Source organism: Hypanus sabinus, chromosome 22 (assembly GCF_030144855.1).
Source record: "Hypanus sabinus isolate sHypSab1 chromosome 22, sHypSab1.hap1, whole genome shotgun sequence".
Lineage (NCBI taxonomy): Eukaryota > Metazoa > Chordata > Chondrichthyes > Myliobatiformes > Dasyatidae > Hypanus > Hypanus sabinus.
Genome location: NC_082727.1, coordinates 16,284,631 through 16,305,243, shown reverse-complemented (window position 1 = coordinate 16,305,243; position 20,613 = coordinate 16,284,631). Strand labels below are relative to the sequence as shown.

At 42.3% G+C, this 20,613-nt stretch overlaps 2 protein-coding genes across 10 annotated transcripts in view; one reads left to right on the top strand and one right to left on the bottom strand.

The window, feature by feature from the left end:
- Window positions 1-7,821, top strand: part of LOC132379370 (zinc finger protein 420-like) — a 75,228-nt gene extending 67,407 nt beyond the window's left edge. For 8 of the 9 annotated variants that reach the window (XM_059947142.1, XM_059947141.1, XM_059947136.1 and 5 more), the window contains 3 exons: window positions 2,420-2,588; window positions 3,667-3,752; window positions 4,899-7,821. In XM_059947142.1, coding sequence (XP_059803125.1) covers window positions 2,420-2,588; window positions 3,667-3,752; window positions 4,899-5,155 — 512 coding nt within the window. In that variant the 3' untranslated portion in view covers window positions 5,156-7,821. Of the gene's footprint in view, window positions 1-2,419; window positions 2,589-3,666; window positions 3,826-4,898 lie in introns of all 9 variants that reach the window. The other variant, XM_059947145.1, reaches the window with a different exon arrangement.
- A 142-nt stretch (window positions 7,822-7,963) lies between these two features.
- The window catches only part of ubtd1b (ubiquitin domain containing 1b), a 101,258-nt gene continuing 88,608 nt past the window's right edge, over window positions 7,964-20,613 (bottom strand). Inside the window, exon 3 of the mRNA XM_059947150.1 lies at window positions 7,964-11,627. Within this exon, the coding sequence (XP_059803133.1) occupies window positions 11,248-11,627 (380 nt within the window). The 3' untranslated portion in view covers window positions 7,964-11,247. The remainder of the gene's footprint in view (window positions 11,628-20,613) is intronic.

The window sequence follows — 20,613 nt, the reverse complement described above, 5'->3', positions numbered from 1 at the left end:
GACACAAAACAGTTTTACTTTCCCCAGGCAATAGGCTTGATCCACACCTCCACCCACTAACCCACCCCTCCAACCTTCACTACTTTATCATTACCTGCCAGTCACACTCCTGTCACTTCACGTCTATAAGCTGTCTTATGTATTTACATTTTATTGTTTTTCTTTTGTACTTCATCAGATCTGGAGTAACAATTAGTTTGTTCTTTAAACTTGTGAACTGGAAACGACATTAAGCAATCTTGAATCGGCTGAGTTGCTGTCTGCTGACACTTGGTGATCACCGTCCTTTCCTGTGTCTGAGGAAATAATGGGCGCATGTGAGGATATTGAGAGGATTGGAAAATATTAGCATTGAGGGAAGATTGAAGCTGTCCATGGCATAGAAGACCCTGTGAGCCACTTTGAAGGTTTGATAGCACTGCGCTTTTACTCACTGGAGTTTAGAAGGATGAGTGAGATCTCATTGAATCCCATGAAGTGTTGAACGACCTAGACGGATGTGGAGAGAATGTTTCCATTGGTGGAGAGTCTAGGACCAGCGAGCACAGCCTCAGAAAAGAAAGATGTCACTTTAGAGCAGAGATGGGGAATTTATTTAGCAAGAGAGTAGTAAATCTGTGGAATTTATTGCCACAGAAGGCGGTAGGGTCAAAATCATTGGTTTATTTAAAGTAGAAGTTGATAGGTTCTTGATTAGCAAGAGCATCAAAGCTTATGGGAAGAAGCCAGCAGAATAGGGTTGAGGGAACGTAAATCAGTCATGCTTGAATGGTGGAGCGGACTCAGTGGGCTGAACAGCATAACTCCGCTCCTATACTTTATGGTCTAAACTGAGGTGCAGCGAATTGTGAGGGCTTGACAGTAAATAGAAATGACCAAATTGGATTGGTTTATTATTGTCACATGTACCGAGATACAATGAAAAGCTTTTGCGTGTCAGCCGGATAGATTATTCCTTAGTTACATTAAGGTAATAAACAAAATGTAAAACAGTGCTACTATCACAGAGGAAGTGCAGTGTAGGGAGACAAAAGTGCGAGGTCTACAATGGGTAGACTGAAAGATCAAAAGTTTTAGCATGTGCGAAGCCTGTTCAATAGTCTAAGTGAGATAGAGACTTGCTTCTAGGCTACCATATTTTCTGTCTGAAGGGAGGCGTAGGAGGAAAGAGAATGATTACCCTTGTGGAGAGATCAAAACCCAGGGATCATGGATTTAAAGCAACTGATAGGATTAGAAACTTTTATCTCTAGAGGGTGGTAGTGTATGGAACTCAATGCCTGATGGGGTAGGAGAGGAAGGCACCCTCCCTGCAGTTGATCATGACTGGGATGTGGACTTGTGAACTACAAGGCTACAGACCCAGTGTAGGAACTCTTGAAACTAGCAGTGAGTCTAACAGTGATCTCCAGTGTTGTCTATGTTCCAAGATTGTCTTCCACCCCGAGAAAAAGGCAATTTTTGTTGTTCCAAGATCCCACAAACACCTCGAGCGATCTCCCTGACAAAGCTTCAGTTTGTGTCTGGTCTTAACTTCTCCCTCACACCTCGTGTGCATTATAGAACAGAGGGAGTTATTGATTGTATGGTTTGCTAAAAGTGGCATCGCAGGCAGACAGAATTAGAATCCAATTTAATATCATTGTCCATTCAGAAATCTGATGGTGGAGGGGGAAAAGCTGTTCCTGAAGCATTGAGTGTCTCTCTCCAGGCTCCTGCACCACCTCCTTGATGGTAGCAGTGAGAAGAGGGCATGTCCTGGGTGATGGGGGTCCTTAGTGATGGATGCGGCCTTTTTGAGGCATTTCCTTTTGAAGTTGTTCGTAATGCTGTGGAGGCCAGTACCCATGAGGGAGCTGGCTGAGTTTCCAACTTTCTGCAGCTTTTTTCTAATCTGTCCATACCATCCAGTGATGCAGCCAGTTAGAATGGTGTCCCTGGTACATGGCAGAGAAAAAGGCATTTGGCCTGTAATCAGGGCATTGAGTATAGTAGTTGGGAAGTGATGTCCCAGTTATACAAGATGAGTATTGTGTGCATTTTGGTCATACTGTTATGGGCAAGATATTATTGAACTGGGAAAAGTGCAGAACAGAGGGCAGAATGATAGTGTAAGGGTTAGCATAATGCTATTTCTGTGCCTGTGACCCAGGGTCAATTCTGCTGCGGCTCCTGTGATTGTATGGGTTTCCTCCAGGTGCTCTGGTTTCTTCTTACATTCCAAAGACTACAGGTTAGTAGGTTGATTGGTTGGTGTGGGCATGTTGAGGTGGAAGGACCTGTTACTGTGTGTACTTCCTGGGAGACCTAAATAAATAAGTCTACCAGGATGTTGTCTGGATCTGAGTGCTGAGGAAAGGTTCAGGGCTTAACTCCCTGGAGCGTAGATGCTTAATCCAAGCAGAGGTTTACCACACAGGTGATCTAAGGCGACATGTGAGGAACATTCACATGACCAACTCTCGGATGCTGAGCTGTGGCCACTGTAAGAAGAAGTACACCAAGGAAGCAACACTGCTCCATCACATCCAGACCATGCACCAGGACATCTTGCTACGGACCCTGAAGGAACAGGGGCAACACAGCAGGTATGTTCTAAAATAATGGGGGCAAATCAGATTCAGATTTAGATTTATTTATCATATGTATATTGAAGCATACAGTGAAGTGCTTTATTTGCTCTCCGATACACTGAGAGTAGCTTGCAAGTGTGACCACACATTCCAGTGCCAATAGTGCTCGGCGAAACACAACACAACAAAACAAGCCCCTTTTCTGTCTTCCACACACACACAGGTGGACTGCCTTCCACTCCAAGACAGGTTTCCAGGTGTCAGCCATCGCGCTACAACTTCCAAACTTCTGATCAAATTTCAGGCTTCAGGTTTGCACTGCAACTGAATGGCCCTCATGCCTCCTTATCCATTCCATTAACTTCACTTAATGGAACACTGCCTCAAGAGCAGCGTTATTGAAGAATCCCACCATTCAAGCCATGCTCTCTTCTTGCAATTGCCATTGTGCAGGAGCCTTGGGCCCAACGTCAGGTTTAGGAACAGTTTTAGGTTTAGGCCCTACAGCCATCAGGCTCCTGAACCAGTGTGGATAATTTTACTCACTGCAGCTCTGAACTGATTCCACAACCAACAGACTCACATTCAAGGATTCTTTACAATACTTGTACTTAGTATTAAGTTTTTTTTATTTCCAGTTTGTCTTTTGTATATTGGTTGTCTATGTAGACTTTTAAGAAAAATTCTGTTGTATTTTTTTCTTGTAAATACCTGCAAAAATGAATCTCAGGTTAGGATATAGTAACATACCCTTTCTTACTTTGAACTGTTCAGTGACTAGATCACAAAGATCTAGATGTATGATCATCCTGCAGTATAATCTCTTATGTTAAGGATGGGATATTGAGAACTCTGTTCTTTGGGAGTACATGCTCACAAAAAGTTGTTTAATGTCTCAGGCATGGTCCCTCTGACACTACAGCTTGATGTGTTGGTCTCCATTTTATGCTGAGGTAGAGCCCAAACCCACCGTCTGATGCAGAGGGGTAAAGTCCCCCAGAGAGTGTTAGGTCAGAAAATAATAAAATGTAAAGTTGCTTTATCGTACTTCCTACTGCTGTTTGACATGTGTGCCTATTGTTCTTAATTGCAGTGAGGTAATGGTGTCAAAGGTTGGGAGTGGAACCGAGGAGGAAGGGTGCTTGGACACCTTCGTGGAGACGGGTTCTGTAGCTCCAGGTATGGAATGTGGTGGATCTGCAGGCTTCTTAATGCTTGGTCTTGCTGGGTCGATAGGCTCGTCTGGGCAAGCGTGAGTATGATAATTGGGTTCAAGATCTCTGGATAAGATGAGAAAGAAACAGAATTTGTCTGTTTCATCATGGCTGATTTATTACCCCTCTCAACCCCATTCTGCCTTCTTCCTGTCACCTTTGATGTCCTCATTAGTCAAGAACTTGCCGGCCTCCACAGCTGTCTGTGGTAATGAATTTCACAGATTCACTACCCTCTGGTTAAATAAATTTCTCCTCTGTCCAAACATTGAGGTTTTATCCTCTCCACACCCACTCCTTCAATAATCAATAGGTTTCAATCAGATTTTTTCCACTCCCCGCCCCCCAAATTCCAGCGAGGACAGGCCCAGAGCCATCAAATGCTCTTCATATAGATGATCCCAGCAAGGTTAATTGGGCTTGGCACCGATGTTTATGACAGATGCAATGTAGTACACAAGCTGCATTCCTCTTCCTCAGGAGCTGAAACATTTTCCAAACCCTCCAAGCATTTCCCAAATTGGATCAGTCATTTGTTGGGGACTTTACCTTAATCCAGTTATGTGGAGGATATCACTGCACAGGAGCTGATTTTGTCTGCCTAACTCTTCTTACTTGGGAGAGCGCACATTGGCAGTGCTACTGCATCATTGCTCAAGTGACTAGAGTTCAATTTAACCACTGGTACTCATTGCAGAGTTTACATGTCTGAGTCTTACTCTGGGTTGCTCCATGAGATGTGCAGGTGGTTAGGTTACCTGGCCACTGTAAATAGTCTCTAGTGAATAGGTATGTGGTCTGAGAGGAGTTGATGGGAACATGGCTGATGTTTCTGTAACATTGGTTTTGCTAATAGGAGCCCAGTGTGGTCTACATGTGTAACACTGGTCATGTAGGAAAAGAAAGAGCAAGATGAAAGATTCAAATTTATTACATCAAAATATAGTGAAATGTATCACCACCTCCTCAGTTACTTCAGAGCCAATGATGTAGTTAAAATTTAATCAGCATTATTGTAAAGGTAGTGTAGCATTCAGTGCAAGTAGCTTTTACTGCATGTGGAAGTGAACTGGGCATCACCCGATTGTTAAGTATCACCTCTTTTCCACAGTACTGCCAATCGATCCAGGTGCCCATGAGGAGACTGTCTTGGAGGAAGCACATGGCACACAGTATAATGCAGAGACTCACCCCTCCATCTCAGAGCCACTCCTGGAAACCACACAGGAACAAACACAAGCACTGCTTGGCTGCAGCGACTCAGGCCCAAGCATGGTATTGATCAATATGCAGCTCACGGCGACCACACTGGAGAGACCGCTTGGTCCAGAGAGGGAAAAGGACTTGGACTGTCCTGCAGTGAAATGAGACATCCTGTCTGTTAACTTTCATCTTGTCAGAACACTGCCCATTTTAAACAAAGAACCAAGATGATATTCCAAAGAAGAGATGCTGTTTAAATTTGTAGTTATGATGAGGATTTTCATTCTGACCCAGGAAAGTTGGTCTTTAAACTACACAACTGCTACTGCAGGCATATTTCTAAGGCTTGAGTGGTACTGCCACACACTACAGCAAGACTATATTCCACTCCAGCAGGAGTCCAAACTAATAGATGATTTAATTTAAAATCTGCTCCATTTGAGTTTTCTAAACTCAGTAACAGCTTGGACTTACCTTTTACTGTAGTAACACAAAAAAAATGCTGGAGGAACACATCAACTCAGGCAGCACCTATGTAAAGGAATAAACAGTCAACGTTTTGAGCTAAGACTCTTCACCAGGACCCATTCATACATGCCCCTCTTTAACATTGAGGTCCCAGGAAAAGGATTGAAGTTGTATTTTGCTTGTAGTTCAGAGCGAGGCAGCTTTACTGAGCACAACCCTTCCACAGCAAGAGAAAGATTTATTTTCTAGTCAGTGGTGATGTTCAAGAAATAAATTAGGACCATGCATTTATTGTGTTCTCTTATCCCCACTCCCAAAGATCATGCTTGGTGGAATATGAAGGAGAGGTCACTTGTAGTCTTGGCTTAACTTCATACCACTATGGAGGTGGTTTTCAATTCAAAGGGTACATAATTTCCTCCAATAGAGGACATGGAACGTTAAGTCAAGGGCTGAAGCAGGCACGTTCTAATAATGCAGACCAAAACTGGACCTGGGGTCTCTGGTAAACAGGATGGGATTTGTCCAGCTCTCCACTCACCTTCTACTGGGAAGGGACTAGTATAATACTGAAACGAAATGCTGCTTGCTGGAAATCCAGAGTAATGCACAAAATGCTGAAAGAACTCAGCAAGTCTAGCAGCATCTATGGAGTGGAATAAAGAGTTGATAGTTCAGGGGGAGACATTTAATCAGAACTGAAAAGTAAGGGGGAAGAACCCAGAATAAGGTAGGGTGGTAAAAGAATTACAAGTTGGGAGATGATGGGTGAAGCCAGATAAGTAGATGAGAGATGAAAGAAGCTGAGAGGTGATAAGTGGAAAGGTAAAGGGTTGAAGGGGGAAGAATCTGCTACGAAAGGACAGTGAACGATGGGCACCGGAGGGAGGTGATGGGCACTTGAGAAGGGATGAAGAGGAGCCAGAATGGGGAATTGAGAAAGGGGGAAGGAGAAATATAATTTTCAACTTAGTGAGATTAGTACATGATAGCTTATTGTACTAGTTACAGAAGTGACTGACTGAGCCATAGTGAAAATACTAACAGATGATTAATGGTGCCTTTGCTGACATTGGGCAGTACCCATGTGTATTACTAAACAGCCAGGGATATGCCAAAACATGTCTCGAGGAATCTTAGTCTTTTAGAGTTTTAGCAATGAACCCAACTTGCCATATGACACCTAGTGATGTTAGAGTGTGGGCCAACACCCAAAGGAGAAGAGTAAGCTCTTAGGAATCTCTTCCTTCCAAACAGGCAGATTGGATCTTGTTTTAACATCCACACCAAAAAGCCAGCTGTCAAATAACACAAGGATAGAAGACCTGAAGACAGAGGCTTGCAGCATCTATGATTGTTGGCACAGTACTTTACTTGAACTGATGAACATAAACCATGAAACCTCTGTTTCTGACTCTTGAGTGGTCATCAATCCCTGTGATGGGATTTAGCCTCTGAATCCTCCCACATGCACTGCATTTGTTCAGCAGTCATGCCTCTGGCAATGACGACCCCCGATCTTCCCCCTGCATTGCAATTGCTCACCCAGGTTACTCCACCAATGGCTCATAGACCCTTGACCTCCACTAAGAGCAAAAGGACTCAGGTTCTTGTTACTAGGTCTAACTGCTGGAACTCTCAGCTGAAAGGAATTTCACCAGAAGGACTCCATTTCAGGATAAACACAGGTGTGAATAAGAAATACTGGCTGTGCTCATGTACAGTTTATGAATAAGGACCATGAAACTGAGGGTTGCACTGTCCTTTTACAATGATTTACTGTGTTTAGATGTTAGAGGGAGAAGTTAAGCAACCTGACCCTTTTCTGCTTGGAGTAAAGGAGACCAAGGGGTTATCTCAAGCATGGTAAAGCTGAGGCTTCAAGACTGGTTACATCACACTTGAAGTATTGTGAGCAATTTTAGGCCCCATATCCAAGAAGGGGATGTGCCAGCATTGGAGGGGGTCCAGAGGAGGTTTAACAAAATGATCACAGGAATAAAAGTTAATGTAAGGAGTGGTAATGGCCCTTGGCTTGTACTTGCTGGAGTTTAGGAGAATGGGATGGGGTGGGGGGGGGGGGGAGAAGAGATGAAGATCTCATTAATACCTGTTGAATATTTAAAGGCCTAGAATCAGGGCTTCCCAACCTGGGGTCCACAGATCCCTTGCTTAATTGTATTGATCCACAGCATAAAAAAGGTAGGAAGCCTGTTTCCTATAGTTGGGGGGAGGGGAGGGAGGGAGGGAGGAGACTAGAACCCGATGGCACAGGACAGTCCTTTAGAAGAGAGACTGTGAATTTTTTTAAAGCCAAAGTGGTGGTGAATCAGTGGTCATGTCACACTCTTACCAGCAGGGGTCACCATGCAAGCACTCGGAACCAGTCTGGGATTAACTAGACACCAAACCAGACCATTTCTGCCAAATTTCAAGACACGCTGTGCAAAGTTTTCACAATTATGATGCAGACTTTAGGATCACATTAAAAAATACACTTACAAATCACTGTAACCGTTTTATAAATGTACATATTATAAAGAGCTTGTACAGATATAGAATTACTTTGATTGGGAGAAAAGAAAATAAACTTGTATTCTGAAAACAATTCTGCTCCAAGAAGCTAAATATACACAAATGTCATCCAATATTTACACACATCACAAATCAGACTCAAACACCCAATAGCAGAATTCTGTATTGTGTAAACAGCACAAGTCACTGGGAGATGCTTCACCAATCCTTAACAGAATTAAATGAAATTTTGTAACGGCTGCCAGACTGTTCGTACTGGTGGTTGGGGGGGGGGGGGGGGTGCTGTAGGATGGTATTTTAGTGCTCCAGGGTCCACTATTGAACCTTTAGACTGCCCAAGCATCTTCCTGTACCTCTTAAGTGAACAAGTTGTAGGATCTCATTTTAAAATCAGATCATTAAAAAGGATTTGTCTGTTTTATCACACTTAAAGACGGATGTGCTTAGTTGAGTCGTAACTCCATGTCTGATCATTTAAATGGGTGTTATACAATGGCAGCAAAGACACACTCTCAAACTATGAAAAAATCTGCAAGATAACTTCTGGTTAAGTGCATTAATGCAGCAGCTGGTCCACTGGCTGTGGGACAACTACTAGAATATTTAATGTAATTGCTGTCTGTTTAATCCACTGATGAGTGGATATGAGAAAAAGGTTGGGTATAGAGATTAAAATAAACCCGGTGTAATTTCTCAGAAAACATTAGCACTTTCCTTGCAGACATGGTGGTACTAATGTAACCCAGGGTGCCCAATGCAAGTAAATGGGTCTGGGTTTGCATGAACTCATTGGGCTGAAGGGCCCATTTCTCTGCTGTAAACTCTTGAGTGGTCACTAATACATGTGGTGGGATTAAGTATAAATGTAATTAGAGCAAATGTATGTAGTTGGGCATTTATGACAAAAGGAGAAAAGATTATTAACTGGCATAGCCCCAAAAGTTGATGGGCTGAATGGTCAAATTCTATTCCAATGTCTTATGGTCTAAAGCTCATTTTGGGGTACTGTAGTTTCTAATTTAAATCATTTTAGATACCTACACATTATGCATCTGATGACAGGATTAATGTTTCATCGTCAAACCTAATCGCCACAGACACTTGCTGACCTGCTGAACTCCTCTGGCATCTTGTTCTTGTTTCTAGTTTCCAGTTCCTTGAGTATTTATTTATTAAGACAGACATAAGAGACGGCAGCTACGGGAATCTGGGGCAACAAACAATCTGCTGGAGAAACTCAGCAGCTCAAGGAGTATCTGCAAGGAGAAAGGAATTGTGGATATTTCAGGTTAAAGCCCTGCAGTAGGAGCCATTACAGAGAGGGGTGATAGTCTGTGTAGAGAAGGGTGTGCAGTGAGATCAGCTGATGAGGGGTAAAGGCTGAGAGGTAGGTGGAGGGTGACAAGCAGGAACACAGAGGCTGGGATCTGGTAAGGAATGTGATTAGGAGAGAGATGAAGTCCATGATGTAGCACCAGAGACGTAGCAATTCAAGCACGATTGCTCTCAGAAAATGGTAAGAAAGCACAACTTGTGAAAGCCTTAAATTATCATTTAATGTTTCTAGTTTTAGGTCCTCTGGATTAAAATACAAGGACCAAATGAATTGAAGGAAGAGGAATAATTAAGACATGAAAATCTTTTCAGGTTGTTCAGGTTGTTAGCATCACCAAACCTCTTCGATGGATCCTTCCCCCACCTTCCATCCAAATCAGCCCTATAGACAAACAGTAGACCTCAAATGTAACCCAGGCATCACTCATGGCAGTCTTATTCCTGGGTTATAGGGAAAGGTTGGTAGGTTAGGATTTTATATCTGGAGCATCAGAAAATGAGGGAAGAATTGAAAGAGGTATACAAAATTGAGTGGAATTGATTTGGGTTAATGCAGGCAGGTTTCTTACCCACTGAGGTTTGGTGAAACTAGAACTAGTAGTCATAGATTAAAGTTGAAAGATGAAATATTTAGGGGAACTTCTTCATTCAAAAAGATGGTGCGAGTGTAGAACAAGCTGCCAGCAGAAATGATGGATGTGGGTTTGATTGCAATATTTAAGAGTTTGGGTAAGAACATCTTTGGGAGGAGTATGGAGAGCCATGGTCAACATGCAGGTTGATGGGACTAGGCAGAATAACAGTTCGGCATGGACTAGATGGGTCAAATGGCCTGTTTCTGCGCTGTAGTGCCCCATAACTATTCATGAACTCAAACAGTTCCATATCTTTACTCCTTTACTAGCTTTGCACATCTAAACCTTAAAGGTTTTAGAAAGGATTTTGCAACCTTATCCCAAAAGACAACAGTTCCATTAATGGCTGCAGGCTTGTACACAGATTGCAAAGGAAACCTTTGTTAAAGGTTGAGTGTGTGGTTTGCTCTCACACTGCAAGCACCTGGTGGGAAGAAGGCCAAGACACAGGAGCAGAATTAAGCCATTTAGCCCATCAACTCTGTTCCCAACACTTGGATGATCATGTCCAGGAGAGGTCTTTGCATGCTCCAGTTTCCACACCCAAGTTAGAGTCAGCCTGTAGTAGTTTGGTACTTAAAAAACTGAATTTATATCAGTATATATATTTTTTTTTAAATGGAAGCACAGTTCTATTTGAAATGTTGATTGGTGTGATTAATGCATATAACACACAACAAATTTTTTTGGTGCTTAGCTAGGCCCTTGCATGCCTGCAGCATAAACATATGATTAACCACTGCACAATGAAAGCCAATGTAAAATGTGTGTAGTACACTTTGTCTATATGCTACTACAGAGCAGCCTTTAAAAAGATCTTCACTGCACGTACCCTGATCAAAAGGACCACAGTGAAATGAGTGGCAATTCTGCCAGAATTATTGCCCTTTCTTGAAGGAGTTGAACTAAAATCAAAGAGGAGAGGAGGTGGGGATATTGGAACATGGGCATGGGTGAGACTGGGGTGGAAGGTGGGGGAAGAGAACAAGGCAGCAAGATGACGAAGAGGAAGAAGTGGGATAGGAGAGCAAGAGAAATCATCTTCATTTCAGTCTAAAGTATTCATCAGCTGGCCAGAGTAAAAGGTAAATTAAATATGGTTCCTATGTTTGGCTTCCACTGCAGCTGACTGATGAAGAAAGCGACCAAAGACCACCATACATGTTCCAATGCGCTCCACCTCCGGCTTCCTCCTCGCGTCAACCATGTTCACAGCCCTTCAGTTCTTCTTGTACAAGATAATATTTTCATTTGTCATTGCATATGGATTTGTTTTTAATCTAATTAAATAGCGGCTACCTCATTGACTATAACCTGTACCACAAAGTCCTTTTGGATTTTGGTTTCCTGCAGTCGCATCTTGTCGGTGAGCAGCCTTCCGGAGAAGAACCACCGCTGCTGAGAGGGCTCGATGCCCTCCTCAGTGTGCAGCTGCCTCTTCAGCTGCCCAATCGTGTCTGCCATGCTGGCGTTCAGTTTGACGTCCTTCCCAGTGGACAGGCGGACCTTGAGCTGGAACTCACGCTTGGTGTGAACCGGGGGGTCGGGTACATCAGTCGCCTCTTCGTCGCACTTCTCTGTGATGAGGTTTAGGGGTGGGGCCAAGCAGTAAACGGGAAGCTGATATTTGTTGCCAAGCTCGTCATAGCATTCCGTCAAGGAACCTGAAGTGGGACACAGAAAAAGTATTTTCAGTAAGGCAGATTCAAATTCAACTCCCAACATCTTCACCAAAGGTGGCATGGTAGCGTAATGCTTTACAGCAGCAGGGACCAGGGCTCAATTGTAAGGAGTTTGAACATTTTCACTGTGACCATGAGGATCTCCTCCCACATATACAGGTCGGTGTTACACAGGTTGTGGGTGTGTTATGTTGTTGCTGGAAGTGTGGCAACACTTGCGGGCTGCCCCCAGAACATCCTCAGACCGCACTGGTCATTGACGCAAATGACGCATTTTCACCAAGTGTGTCAATGTACATACAGAACATAAAACATTACAGCGCAGTGAAGACCCTTCAGCCTACAATGTTGAGCAACCTTTTAACTTTAGATCAATCTAACCTTTCCCTCCTATAGTCATTCATTTTTCTATCATCCGTGTGCCAAATATGTGATCAATAAAGCTAATCTTTCTTTCAGTATACACCAGTCCAGAAGCAAAATTCCTACTCTGCCCCATAACTCACTCACTGACATATTTATTAGCAGGAGTGCTACTGTCATGAGGCATTTATAATTCATGAGCTCTGACAGTTAATAGTGAATGTAATGGGTAATAAGATATTTTTTCAGCACGCTAATGGTTTTGAATATCAGCGATCCTGCTGAAGGTCTTTTCCCTGTCTCACTTCAGATCAGTCCTATTGCCCCCATCCCCCATTTTCTCGTTACTCCCTGTCTGCACTGACTCGCTCTCTCCTGTATGTTCAGTTCATATTAGCAGGAAGATTCTCTGCTCAAATTCTCTTTTCTGGTTAGTTTTGACAATGAAATAGATTACTTTATTCACTGCCCAACACACACAGGGACTGACATGGATATGGGCTGAGCTGACTGGGTCAGTGATCCATCAGCATTTGATTATTTTTCTTCTATGCCAAAAGCTTGTTTAAACCCAAATATGTCTCCCTGTATTTAACTGGCTGGTAAAGCTTCAATGTGACACTGGGTGGAATGTTTACTTACCAAATCATTTGGGCAAGTTCAAGTTCAAGATTTAAGTAAATATTATTTTAAAAAATAATAAAAATTAGTTTTGAATAGTTGAGGCAGGTAACACTGATGGTGGCATGGTAGTGTAGCAGCAAGACTAACACTTCCCTGTGCCCAGTGACTTTGGTTCAATTCCCACTGCTGTCTGTAAGGAGTTTGTACCTTCTCCCCACGATCGTGTAGTTTCCTCTGGTGCTCCAGCTTCCTCCCACATTATATAGACATATGGGTTAGTAAGGATTAGCAAGTTGTGGGCATGCTATGTTGGTGCCGGAAGCATGGTGCCTCTTGCTGGGTGCTCCCAGCACATGCCAGGATTGACGACACATTTCATTGCATGTTGTAATGTTTGATGTATGTGCAGCAAATAAAGTTGATCTCTTTATAGCAATTGGGTAGAAGCTGTCCCTGAGCCTGGTGGCATATGCTTTTAGGCTTCGACCTGATAGGAGGGGGATAAGTCAATATCTGGGATTGGTGGGACTCATCTCTTTGATATCTCTTTAAACTGGAGAGCTATCTACATATTGATTTGATCAGCAAGACTAAACCCACCTTTCTATCAGCATATCAGCTCACCTTTCCTTGATTGAGTGATCTTGATCGAGCCTTGACTGATCTTGTAATCAGCCAATCATCTTTTATTCAAAAACTCACTGTGTAATGATTTGGCATGAATGGTATTCAAGACAAGCTTGCTGTATCTTGGTACACCTGACAATAAACCAGTTCAACCTTGCACCAAAATTTGACTGCCCATTCCCTTCTATAGATGCTGGCTGACCAGCCAAGTTCCTCCAGTATTTTGTGGTGCACCAAGATTTGTTCATCTATAATCAATTTGTAAACCAACATCAATAGGGCAGTACGCTCGACAGCGCCAGCATACAGGATTTAATTCCCACCGATGCAAGTAAATTGTGTATTCTTCATGACCAGGTAGGTTTCTCCAGGTGCTTTGGTTTAATTTCCACACTCAGATGTACAGTTAGTGTCAGAAATTGTGGGAAGACTATGTTGATGTCAGAAACATGTTGATACTTATAGGCTGCCTCCCAGCACAATCCTTAATTTGATGTAAGCAACATATTTACTGCATGTTTTGACATATACATGACAAAAAGCTCATCTTAATCCTAAGATTTCCAGCATTTGCAGAACCTCTTCTTCCTGGTCATTGGTGTTAGCCGTGGCTGCATATACCAACAAACTGTGGTGATCCAATTCTGGATTTTGCCCTCCAAAGTGGCCATTCTCATCTAAGTATACTCATCCAATGCTTTGGCGAACAAGGACCGCAAGGGTCTCAAAAGACTCAGACTGTTCCACCACGGAAACAATACTGCATATTTGCTCTGAAGTGTCATCCTTGGACTGCTTCCAAAGTTATGAGGCTCAAAATACAACCTATGTTTGGTGGATCAACATGTCCAAGCTAATTGTTCTACCGGGAACTTTTCCAATGCAGGAAGGCTTAGGGCATAGGATTTCTAAAAACAATGCTGTTTTGTTAATGGATGATTAAGGATGACTAAAATGTTGAGAGGAGACACAGATACTTTTGAAAATACAAGAACAGATTTGTTTTAACTGGAGAACACTGAAACGTACCCTTCAACCCGTCTAGTCCATGCCAAGCTTTTACTCTGCCTCGTCCTATCAGTGCACACCTGAACGATAGCCCTCCACACTGCTCCCATCTATGTACTTATCCAAATGTCTCTTAAATGTTGCATTCTAACCTGAATCCACCCCTTGTGCTAGCAACTCATTTTACACTCGCAACACCCTCTGAGTAAATAAGTTTCCTCTCAGGTTCCCCTTAAATATTTTACCTTTCAACCCAAATCTTTGACCTCCAGTTGAAGTCTCACCTAACCTCAATGGAAAAAGCCTGTTTGCATTTACCCCATCTATAAACATCAATTCTGCATACATTTCAGAAGATGCATTCTGAAAACTTGTGCAAGAGTTGAGTTTTGTGACCAATGTAACATCATTGGTGACATTCTCCTGTCCTTTTTGACACAATATATTAACATCACAGTAGCTCTGGGTTCCTGAAATTGGGGACAGTATTGTATTGCTAGAAATGTCACCCTAATGAGTACAGTTCTGCCTTGGCCCATGTGGAGATACTGCTCACACGGCCTAGTAGCTCGCCTCGCCATTACTTACCAGCAAATATAGTTCAGTGGAGACAAAGTGAATCAGGAGATGTGAATTGGGTCATTTAGCATCATCAGATATGGAAGCCCCTTTACCTAGATTTTCTCCTTCCTTGCCCTAATCGAACAAGTAAAAACACTGAGCCATAGAATTAATCCTAAAGTGTATAGAACATATCCAAACCACAAATGGTCAGATAATTTTTTGTATACCAGGAGAAACATGGATACTGGGGAAAGGCAGGTAGGTGAAGCTGCACTGGTTGTTAACGCAGACAACACATTTCACTACGTTTCAACATACATGTGATAAATGAATGTGGATCTTATCTATGAACAGATTAGCCATGATTTTATTGAATAGCAGTGTAAGTTCAAAGGGCTAGATGACCTATTGCCATTTCTTTAACATACTCATTTGAATCTTCCCATCTGTGATGAGACATGCACTAACTCTATCCCCAAGAGCCTATTTCACTCATTTTACTTAGTAAGCAATTACCAGAAAAACATGAACAGTTTAAGAAATCTCATGCCCCATGCGATTCCAAGGGTAGTATTAAAAAGTGTCTCCAGACTTTATCCTGCTAATGTATCCTGTCACTTATTAGTGTACACTGAAAATTAATCGCAACATATTGATGCCAAGTCTTAAATCCCTTTTAAACAAGGACTCCTCCAATAATAGTATTAGGGTTGTGTGTGGAGGTGGGGAACAGGGAGAAATTGGGGGCTTCTGGGGAAAATATTTCTTCCAAGATATGAGAATTTGTAGATTTGAAATTATAACGGATGTAAAGATTATTGATGCAATAATGAAGGCAGTATGCCAGCAGCTACATTTCTTCAGGAGTTTGAAGAGATCTGGCATGTCACAAAAGACTAGCAAATTATCACAGTGTAAAAGGATTAGTACTTCCCAGTGTATATGACAAACAAACTCTTCTCAGGCTTGCAGCTGGGTGCAGGTATTGATCTTAACCAGTTTGTCATTGAAACATCGGTTAAAATCGCTATCTGTACCCGGCTGGAAGCCTGGGAAGAGTTTGTTCATTACCACAGAGAGCTTTCGGATAGGCTGCATCACCATTTGGTAAGGAGAGGCTAATGCACAGGGCTGGAAACTCACCCAGCTCCATGATGGGCACAACCCGCACCACCATCGAGAAAATCTTCAATAACTGATATTTAATCTCTTACAGAATGAGACAGGGCAGGTGACAGAAGTTTGTGTAGGGGAACACTTTGCATCCAGTGATCATAATGCTGGTAGTTTCACAGTAATTAAGGAAAAGGATAGGTCTGGTCCTCAGGCTGAGATTCTGAATTGCAGCAAGGCTGATTTTGATGACATCAGAAAGGATCTGGCAAGTGTAGATTGGGACAGACTGTTTTCTGGCAAAGGTGCTCTTGATAAGTGGGGGGCCCTCAAAAGTGAATTTTTGAGAGTAAAAAGCTATATGTTCCCGTCACAATAAAACACAAGGATAAATGGTTTAGGGAACCTTGGTTCAAGAGATATTGAAGCCCTAGTTGATTAAAAAAAGGTGTATAGCAGGTATAGACGTGTGGGAACAAATGAAGTACCCGAGTACAAGAAATGGAAGAGAACACTAAAGAAATCAGGAGGGCTACAAGAAGGCATGAGGTTGATCTAGCAGACAAAGGTGAAGGAGAATCCCAAGGACTTCAACAGATATATTAAAAGCAAAAGGATAGCAAGGGAAAAAATTGGTCCCCGGGAAGATCAGAGTAGCAATCTGTGTGGAGCCAATAGAGATGGGGGAGATCTTAAATGGATTCTTTGCATCTGTATTTTCTAAGGAAACAGTGTCTACAGAAGGGAGGCAAAGCAGCAGCAAGGTCATGGATCATATATATATATAAAACAAAGGAGGAGGTGTCTGCTCTCGAGGCAAATTAGGACTGACAAATCCCCATGTTCTGACAAGGTGTTGCCTGGGACCCTCTGGGAGGCAAGTGCAGAAATTGCAGCAGTCCTAGCAGAGTTGTTTAAATCATCCTCAGTGACAAGTGAGGTACCAGGGGATTTGAGGATAGCTAATATTGTTTCTCTGTTTAAGAAGGACTCTAAGAATAAACCAGGAAATCATAGGCCAGTGAGCCTGACAAGAGGGGAAGTTTCATAAGGCATTCCAGGGGACCAGATATGAGTATTTGGACAGAGGGAGTCTGATTAGGGATAGTTAGCATGGCTTTGTGCGTGACAGGTCATGCCTAACCAATCAGAGTTAACAGAAAAGTTAATGAAGGCAAGGCAGTGGATATTGTCTATATGGACATCAGCAAGGCCTGTGACAAATGGGAGGTTGGTTAAGAAGGCTCAGTCACTTGGCATTGAAGATGAGGAAGTAAATTGGATTAGACATTGGTCTTCCAGGATAAGCTACAGAGTGGTAGTAGATGGCTGCTTATCTGACTGGAGGCCTGGAACTAGTGGAGTGCTGCAGGGATTGGTGCCAGGTGCATTGTTGTTTGTCATCTGAAAGGAGTATTGAGGTCTTTGATTTGCATGCAGGTCAGTGGGACTAGGCAGTTTATAGGGTTCAACCTGAATGTTTCTGTGCTGTAGTTTTCTAATGATTCTAACTACTGTGTCAAGAAGGTAGCATAAAGGACCCTCATCAACCAGGACATGTGCTCTTCTCGTTGCTATTATCAGGGAGGAGGTACAGCAGCTTGAAGAATATTTTAGGAACAGAGACTTCCCGTCCTCTATCAGATTCTGAACAGATCGTGAACACAACTTCACTTTTTGCACTAATTCACAGTATTGTGCAAGTCTTAGGCACCCTGGATTTTTAATACAAATTTTGTTTTACACTTTTTTTTGTCTTCTGCATTCGCCCGTCAGTAGAAAAGAGCAAAATTTAGATTTCCAAACATTCATTTTCCAAAAAAAATTCGATGTTAGAGATATACTTGTATTTAATTAAGATAACATTAAGTAATAGACCACTTTTCAAATAAACACTTGCTTACTTTGTAGGTACATATCCCAGTGCATGATTAAATAAAGAAACAGGATCCTAATAGCCAATGACGTAATTAGTTGAGTGAACTAAACTGATCAGCTGAAACAAAAATGGGTGTAGAAGGAATCAAACTGGGTAGAAGACAGACAAATGAAAATCTGAGGGTGTGGCAAATGTGACAGCTTAACCTTCAAATCATCAATTCTAGCACCATGGCAAGAGTGAGCATAGCAACAGGACACAAGCTGGTCATATCCTGCATCAGCAAGGTCTCCCCAAGTGAAAATTTTGTGGCAGACAGAAGTTTCAAGATGTACTGTCCAAGCTCTTATGAAGAAGCATAAAGAAATGGGTACAGTTGAGTACCAGAAACAGTGGTCAGCCACATAAACAGAGATAGGTGAAAGATATATCAAACTGATGTCCCTTCTAAATCAGAAGTCCAGCATTGCTATCAGCTTTGAACTCACAGAACCCACTGGAATCCACGTACACTTCTATACAGTGTAGAGAAGTTTTGTCAGAAGTTGCTTCCACTTCAGGGGAATGACTTTTTGGCAGCAACTCTTCCAGGAAGACAAAGTCAGAGTCTCAACTGAACACAAAAACACAAGGATTGGGGTGCTGACCAATGGCAGCAAATACTCTGGACTGACAAGTCAAAATTTGACATTTTTGGCTCGAGCAGGAGGCAGCTTGTCCTCAGAAGAGCTGGAGAATGCTACATGGCTGAGTGTCTTCAGCTAACAATGAAGCTTGGTGGAGTTTCCCTGCAGGTTTGGGGCTGCATTTCTGCAAATGGAGTTGGTGATCTGGTCAGAATTAATGGAATCCTCAATGTTAAATACAAGCAGAATATCATCCATCATGCAATACCATCAGGGAGGTGTCTGATCAGTTCTAACTTCATTCTGCAGCAGGACAATGATGCCAAACACACGGCTAAGGTCATGAACAGATATCTTCAGCAAAAAGACCAAGGAGATTCACCTGACGGAGAATCTCACCTGGTCCCTCAACACCAGCTCCATAGCAGAGAAAGCCCAGAGGCATCTCTATTTTCTGCGAAGGCTGTGGAAAGTCCATCTCCCACCCCCCCATCCTCATCACATTCTACAGGGGTTGTATTGAGAGCATCCTGAGCAGCTGCATCACTGCCTGGTTCAGAAATTGCACCATCTTGGATCGCAAGACCCTGCAGCGGATAGTGAGGTCAGCTGAGAAGATCATCGGGGTCTCTCTTCCTGCCATTACGGACATTTACACTACATGCTGCATCTGCAAAGCAAACAGCATTATGAAGGACCCCACGCACCCCTCATACAAATTCTTCTCCCTCCTGCAATCTGGGAAAAGGCTCCGAAGCATTCGGGCTCTCACGACCAGACTATGTACCAGATTCTTCCGCCAAGCCATCAGATTCCTCAATACCCAGAGCCTGAACTGACACCTTACTGCCCTATTGTCCTGTTTATTATTTATTGTAATGCCTGCACTGTTTTTGTGCACTTTATGCAGTCCTGGGTAGGTCTGTAGTCTAGTGTAGTTTTTTTTCCTTTTTTGTTTTTTTACGTAGCCCAGTCTAGTTTTTGTACTGTCATGTAACACCATTTTCCTGAAAAAACGTAGTCTCATTTTTATTGTGTACTGTACCAGCAGTTATGGTTGAAATGACAATAAAAAGTGATTTGACTTGACTTTGGTAACAGGTGGTACGGCCTCCACAGAGTCCTGATCTCAAAGTTGAAGCTGTCTGGGACTACCTGGAGAGATAGAAGCATGCAAGACAGCCAAAGTCTGCAGAACTGTGACAAGCTCTTCAAGACACTCGGAATAAGCTACCAGCCAACTTTTCATATAAAGCTGCTTGACAGTGTACCTGAGAGAATTAATGCTTCTTAAAAGGAAAAGGGTGGTGATTTGATTTAGTTTAATGACAGTTTATTGCTCTTCATAGTAATTTTTTTGATATTTAGAAACTTTTCATTTTATTATTTTTGAAAATGTCCCCAAGCCTATTGTACAGTACTGTATTTAAATTTTTATTGTAACTTGGTATTTTATTATACTGCACTGGTGATGAAAAGCAATTGTCACAATGTATGTTAGTGATAATAAACTCGATTTTGAATCTCCTTAAGAGTATAGCCAGCAAAGGAGACAAACCTACATCTATTTCATCTTTTATGAACAGTTAAGGAAACTAGACCAAGTGCATGAGGTACTAGATTAGATGTTGTACCTTTACTAGAATGTTGAATATTAATATATGACTCTCCGACTACAGGAGCACAGATGGAACAGTAATCTCTTCCTTCACTGTAGACAATATCACAGAGGTGGTGCAGACAACCTCCAGTTTGAGCTCCTTTGCTCACAACAAAATGTATGACAATTTGGGAACAGTCATTGAGAGTTGAAGTTGCTTTACCTACCGAGAATTGGAATTAGGAGAAAGCAAAACAGATGGCATACCAGTAGCACTAGGTGGTAATTACAGTATGACAATATTATTTAGGAAGGTTCCATTATAAATGCAAGTATATGGGTGCATAATGAACAAGGAAATGCATTAGACTATCATGTTATATAACAGACAGAAGGATTAGTAGCACAGCTGCACCACTCCCTCCCTCCACGCTTTAAGATTAGAGTTAATCTGAATGTAGCGTCATCTCCACATTCCTGTGTCCATGTCAACCTTTAATGCCTTGCCTATCAAGTATCAACTGACCTCAACTTACAAATATTCAAAGTCAGTTTCTACCACCC